Consider the following 7,237-nt stretch of genomic DNA (forward strand, 5'->3'; position numbering starts at 1 on the left):
ATATTAATAGTTACATAATTCTTATGTGTTAATCTCTAGTTTTATCATATACAATTGTCACGTGTAGATTTAATTCAAATTATTTAAAATTTTTATTTATTGATATTATATAATAATTTATTTTATTATGTAATTGTTCGAATATATATTTATATTTGAATTAGTACGTAGAAAGTTACAAACATACATATAGGTGCATAGATGAGCTGCCTTTTTTGGCAGTATTATTATTAGTGGTGGTGGTACTATATGGAATTTGACAAGCATGAATTCCTCGTGCAAATCCTGATTCCCTGCTAATGAGACTCCATGTAATGGGAGGCACCCAATTCCATATAGGCTCTAAATTTGAAGTAATGATTGGTTTTTTCATCATCAGACTCTTCATATCTTTGAATGCCATCAATGTAAATTTTGACATTGGAGAAGCTCCCACATCATGGATTATACATATTTTCGAATACCACAAAAGATAGGTGAATCGTGAAGTTGCTGGAATAGACTCGGAGCATGATGATAATATTATGAGAAGTGTTAGAATTAAGTGACCCAAATTTTTATTTAAATAAAATACAATGGTAAAATAAAATAAAAGAAAAATCCATATAGAATTACACTTCTTTTATTTTATTTTAGAATAAGGTTTTTTAAACCTTATTAAATTCTATCTATTTGATATTGATTAGAATAAGGTGTTTCAGTTTTACTAGAATATGGCTTCAGAAGCCTATAAATAAACATAGTTTATTCCTCTTGTAATAATTCGAATTTGACATAGTGAATTTTTTTCTCCTCTGCCCGTGGTTTTTTTCAAAAGTGTTTCTACGTAAAAAACTATATGTTCTTTATTTTTTTATTTTTTTATTTTCACAAAGTGGTATCAGAGCTTTCGGGTTATTCATCTCGATCACAGTAATGGCGTCTTTGAATTATGAAATTTCGCTGTTGGATCGCAACACCATATTTGCGTTGTGGCAGATTAAGATGCAAGCAGTTTTTGCACAGATGGATCAGGAGGATGCCCTACTTGGGATAGATAAGATGCCTTTTGATATTAATAGATAAAGAGAAGAAGTGTAAGGATCGAAAGGCGTTAATATAATTACATCTATATTTTTCCAACGAAATTTTGTAGGATGTGATGAAAGAGAAGACCGCCACCACATTATGGAAGAGGCTAGAACAAATATGTATGTCGAAAACTCTAACAAGCAAGCTCAGATGAAGCAGCGTCTTTATGCTCATCGTTTAGAGGAATGTGCATCTGTACACGAACACTTAACAGTGTTTAAAGAAATTCTCTCAAACTTGGAGGCCATGGAGTTTCAGTATGATAAGGAAGATCTAGGGTTGATTCTACTTTGTTCGTTGCCCCCGTCTTATTCAACCTTTAGAGACACAATTTTATATAGCCCCGAGTCTCTCACAGTTGATGAGATTTATGATTCTTTTACCTCATATGATAAGATGAAGCATCTTGTGGTTAAACCCGACTCTCAAAGAGAGGGTCTCATTATTCGTGAAAGACAAGATTGAAATGTTGATGATGATCGTGGAATGACACAGGAACGGAATCCTCGCGGTAAATCTAAGGGTAGATCAAAATCTTCAAATAGAGGTAAAACTTGTCACTTCTACAAGAAGAAACGGCACATTAAATCTGAGTGCTATAAGCTACAGAACAAGAGTAAAAGGGAGACTGCAAATCAAAAAGGAAAACAAACAGAAAATTCCGGTGAAGCTGATGTTGTAGAAGACTACAACGATGGTGACCTTTTAGTCGCTTCAGTCAACAATTCTAAAGTGAGCGAGGAGTGGATACTTGATTCAGGCTGCACCTTCCACATAAGTCCCAATCGGGACTAGTTTACCACTTACGAAACAGTGTCTGAAGGTGTTGTTTTGATGGGAAATAATACTTAGTGTAAAATAACAGGTGTTGAAACAATTAAAGTTAAGATGGCAGTTATCAAAAGAGGGCAATTGTTTTGAACAAAACACTCAGTGACGTACGACATGTTCCAGAATTGAAAAGAAATTTAATTTCGTTGAGTACTCTTAATTTAAAAGGGTACAGAAACACAGCTGAAAGTGGGATTTTAAAGATTTCCAAAGGTTCCCTTGTTGTGTGAAAGGGCAGAGAAAGACTACTAAGTTATATATTTTGCAGGGTTCTACTGTTACTGGTGATGCAGCAGTCGCTTCCTCTTCCTTGTCATATGATGATATTACTAAACTTTGGCATATGCGCCTAGGGCATATGAGTGAGAATGGCATGGCAGAATTGAGCAAAAGAGGACTTCTTGATGGGTAAGGAATTTGTAAACTAAATTTCTATGAGTACTGTGTTTTTGGGAAGCAAAAGAGAGTTCGATTCACCAGAGGAATCCATAACACAAAGGGAACTTTGGAGTATATTCATTCTAATCTGTGGGGGTAATCTATATTGCTTTCGAGAGGTGGAGCTAATTATATGCTAACCTTTATTGATAATTTTTCCAGAAAAGTTTGGGCGTTCTTGTTGAAGCAGAAAAGCGATGTGTTTTCCACATTTAAGTCTTGAAAAATTATGATTGAAAAATAGACGGGAAAACAAATAAAATACCTCCGTACAGACAATGGCTCAGAGTTCTGTTCTGATAAGTTTAATAGATTATGCAAGTCAGAAGGGATCGTGAGACACTTGACAGTTCGCCATACTCCACAGCAAAATGGCGTTGCAGAACGAATGAACAGAATGATCATGGAGAAGGTTCGATGTATGTTGTCAAGTTTCAACTTACCAAAGTCGTTTTGGGCCGAAGCAGCCGCTACTGCATATTTTTTTATCAACCGATCTCCATCCGTTGCCATTGAGAAAAAGACTCCACAAGAGGTATGGTGTGGTAATCCTACTAATTATTCTGATTTAGATCTTTGGGTGTCCTGCGCATGCTCATGTTAATAATGGAAAATTAGAACCGAGATCAATTAAATGTGTTTTTCTTGGTTATAAAACTGGTGTAAAAGGGTATAAGTTATGGTGTCCTGAAAATAGAAAAGTTGTGATTAGCAGAAAAGTTTTTTTTGATGAAACTGCTATGTTATCTAACTTATCTCTTAAAGACTCTTCCAATAAAGAAAATCAAAAGCAGGTGGAGTATCAGATTAATACAGAGTCGACTCCTCAAACCAGTATAAAAATTGAGAATAGAGTTACTTTTTCACCACAATACTCTATCGCCAAAAATAGAACTAGAAGAGAAATTAAACCTCCAAAGAAGTATGCTGAGGCTGATCTAGTTGCTTATGCTTTAAATGTGGATGAAGATATAGATGTGAATCAAGAGCTATCTAATTATTCTGAGGTGGTTAGCTGTGAAAACTCAGAAAAGTGGATGTTTGCTATTTAAAAGGAGATGGAATCACTCCACAAAAACAGGACATGAGATCTTGTGAAACTTCCTAAAGGTATAAAGACTGTTCGTTGTAAATGGGTGTTTAAAAAGAAAGAAAGGACTCTAGGAGTTGAAGAACCCAGATATAAAGCAAGGCTTGTTGCAAAGGGTTACAGTCAAATTCCAAGAGTGGACTTCACAGATGTGTTCTCCTCAGTTGTTAAGCATAGTTTGATTCGAGCTTTGCTTGGTATTGTGGCCATACATGATTTGGAGCTTGAGCAGTTAGATGTAAAAATTGCATTTTTGTATAGAGAACTTGAGGAGGATATTTACATACAACAACCAGAGGGTTTTACAGTCTTAAAAAAAGAGGACTATGTTTGCTTGCTAAAAAAGTCCCTTAACGGTTTGAAACAGTCACCAAGATAGTGGTACAAGAGGTTTGATTCCTTTATGACTTCTCATGATTTCAAAAGAAGTAGTTTTGACAGTTGTGTTTATTAAGAAAAATAGTGATTGTTTTTTTGTGTATCTACTTTTTTATGTTGATGACATGTTGATAGTAGCAAAAGACAAATGAGAGATAAGAAAGGTTAAAACCCAACTAAGTGAAGAATTTGAGATGAAAGATTTAGGACCAGCAAAGAAGATATTTGGTATGGAGATTCTCAGAGATAAAAAAGTAAGTAAATTGTACCTATGTAAGAAGGGGTACATTGAGAAAGTTCTTTGCAGGTTCAATATGCAGAGTGCTAAGCCTGTTAGTACTCCTTTAGCAGCCCATTTTAGACTTTCATCGGCTTTGTCTCCACAATCAGATGATGAGATTGAGTACATGTCACTTGTTCTATACTCTAGTGCAGTGGGATCTCTCATCTATGCTATGGTTTGTTCACGTCCAGATTTATCATATGCAGTAAGTGCAATTAGAAAATACATGGCAAATCTCGGTAAAGAACACTGGAAAGCAGTTCAGTAGATTTTAAGATACTTACGAGGTACTACTGATGTTTGCTTACAGTTTGGAAGAACTAGAGATAGAGTCATTGGGTATGTTGATGCTGATTTTATTGAAGACCTTGATAGAAGAAGATCTCTCACAGGTTATGTCTTTACAATCGGAGGTTGTGCAATCAGTTGGAAAGCCACTTTGCAAACTACAGTCGCTTTGTCTACCACTGAAGCTGAGTACATGACAATTACCGAGGCTTGTAAAGAAGCTATTTGGTTGAAGGGACTCTTTAGTGAACTCAATAAAAACCTTCAAATCAGCGTAATATTTTGTGACAGTCAGAGTGCCATCTTTTTTACAAAAGATCAAATGTTTCATGAGAGAACAAAACACATTGATGTTCGGTATCATTTTGTTCGTGATATTATTGCTCGTGGTGATATTGTTGTGAGCAAAATTAGCACTCATGAAAATCCTGCAGATATGATGACTAAGTCACTTCCTATAACCAATTTTGAGCAGTGCTTAGACTTGGTTGGTATTCGTTGTTGACGTTAAACCCTTAAGGGGTTTTATGGAAGAAGTGGAGAACTTGTTCGTTGAGAGTTCGCGGTAAAGAACTTGTTCATTGAGAATTCGTGTCAAAGTGGAGATTGTTAGAATTAAGTGACCCGAATTCTTATTTGAATAAAATACAGTGGTAAAATAAAATAAAAGAAGAATCCATATAGAATGACACTTCTTTTATTTTATTTTAGAATAAGGTTTTTTAAACCTTATTAAATTCTATCTATTTGATATTGATTAGAATAAGGTGTTTCAGTCTTACTAGAATATGGCTTCACAAGCCTATAAATAGGCATAGTCTATTCCTCTTGTAATAATTCGAATTCGACATAGTGAATTTTCTTCTCCTCTGCCCGTGGTTTTTCCGAAAGGATTTCCACATAAAAATCTATGTATTCTTTATTTTATTTTATTTTACAAGAAGAACTACCAAATACTTGCATCACTGATGTTGTCTTTATTCCGTTTGGGATACATGCCTCTCCTTCGAATTGCCATACCCCAAACGAGAAATCATAGCCCTAAAATAGAATTTAAAAAAAAAAAAACCAAAGAGTTTTTTAGCACTAGCATCACCTTTATTGAGTTTGAAGCAATTGTCTTCTTTGATTTTTATAGTCTTTTCCCCTTTTGTTTCCGATTATACCATGTTAAAATGGTTGATTGATTCAATGTTAATTAGACATCATCTCTCAATAAACCGTATTAAAGAGACAAGTTAAAATTATAAAAATTTTGTATTAAAAAAAATAAATTATTGTTTTTCGAAGACAAATGCATAAGTGAATTTTCATTAAGAAAATCTTGCTAATAATCCTACAAGTTAAAAAATTATTTATGTATTTTAAATCGAATCTTTTGCCCGTGAATCTGCAAGGGCTTCAATTTTTTTATATAATTTTAATTATATTAAATAATAATGATTTATTTAGATTTTTGCTGAAATTTTGATATTTATTTTTTAAAATAATTATATTTTTAATATAAAATTAAATGATGTAAATTATTTCTTTACTAATAAAAAAGTTAATTAAAACCTTCAAAAATAAAAAAAAGTTAATTAAAAACAGTTTTTAAGAAAAAATATCAAAATTTTTATTAAATCGACTTAAATTCATAAGAAGTGGAAACTTAACTGTAGAGATGAAAAAGGAAGATAGAAGTTAATTTGATTATGAACATTGGTGGTTGTGTTTACAGTGGTTTGGGTATGAAAGTGAATTAAAGGATGATACCTTCCGATTCAGCAAAGTCTTGCCTTCTAACAATAATATTAATTTGGAAAATATGTGTGAAAGAAAAGGACAGGTTTAGACAAATGATAAAAATGTGTAATCAATTATCGTAGAATATTTTCAAGACTCAAACAGTGTCTCACATTCTTCCATCTTTAGACATACTACATACTTTCCAAAACAATATTTTCCAAGACAGAAAAATGTGTAATCAATTATATTTACACATACCACATCTTTATCTGCCACGTTATTCATATTTTTCATCAATTTACATAATTTTAATTGATATAATAATAAATTTAATCCTTAATATTTATATATTCTATCGATTTGATTTTAACTCTAAAAAATAAATTTAATCTTAATATTTATACTTCTTATCAATTTGGTCATAATTCTAAAATATCATCTAAACATTAAAAAAATATATATATATATAAAATTTCTTTAAAAAAAAAATCAAACTAATGTTTCATGAAGCTGATAGCTTGAGCAAAATGCTTACATAAAAACATGAAGTCGTTCCTTAAGATCTAGGCTAAAAAATCAGACTAATGCCGAAAGAGTTCGAAGACATACGACTTCCAGATCTTTGGGCACTTCTCGGAAGATAGTAACCATATTTTGCGAGGATGCTTCATGGCTGTCTTTGCAGCTTGTTAAGCGAAACAGGATTACTTAATTTTTTAGCCTGGATGTTAAGGAATGGCTTCATATTAATTTATGTAGACCAGATCATTTTGCTGTTGAAGCTGTCGATTAGGACATCCTCTTTGGAGTAATATGCTGGAATCTATGGTTGCGAAGGAATAATCTTGTCTTAAACGACAATTTTGTAGAAATAGAGTTTAGTTGGCAGAAGTTTTAGGTTGCGCTCTGAGATTATTTATACTTTGCAAATGTCTATGGTCTTTTGCAGGTCCAACATTGTTAGGGAATGGCGGAAAATATCCTAGACGCCTCCACCAAATGATACTTGGAAAGTAAGCACTGATGGTGGTTTCAAGATAGGGATTGGCTTATCTACTTCAGGTAGTGCTATAAGAGATTCGACTGGCAGATGGCTGAGGTATGTTGGCTGTCGAAAGGTGATTTTAGAA

General features: G+C 33.2%; 1 protein-coding gene across 1 annotated transcript; it reads right to left on the minus strand.

Moving 5' to 3' along the window:
- Positions 1-296: 296 nt before the first annotated feature.
- Positions 297-6,392, minus strand: LOC128284202 (citrate-binding protein-like). Its single transcript, XM_053022017.1, has 4 exons — positions 6,366-6,392; positions 5,318-5,420; positions 1,684-1,699; positions 297-429 (listed from the first exon to the last, which is right to left on the minus strand). Exons 1-4 carry the CDS (start codon positions 6,390-6,392, stop codon positions 297-299), a joined length of 279 nt encoding a protein of 92 aa, XP_052877977.1.
- Between the last annotated feature and the right edge of the window lie 845 nt (positions 6,393-7,237).

The sequence above is a fragment of the Gossypium arboreum genome, chromosome 2 (assembly GCF_025698485.1).
Source record: "Gossypium arboreum isolate Shixiya-1 chromosome 2, ASM2569848v2, whole genome shotgun sequence".
In the NCBI taxonomy this organism is placed as follows: Eukaryota; Viridiplantae; Streptophyta; class Magnoliopsida; order Malvales; family Malvaceae; genus Gossypium; species Gossypium arboreum.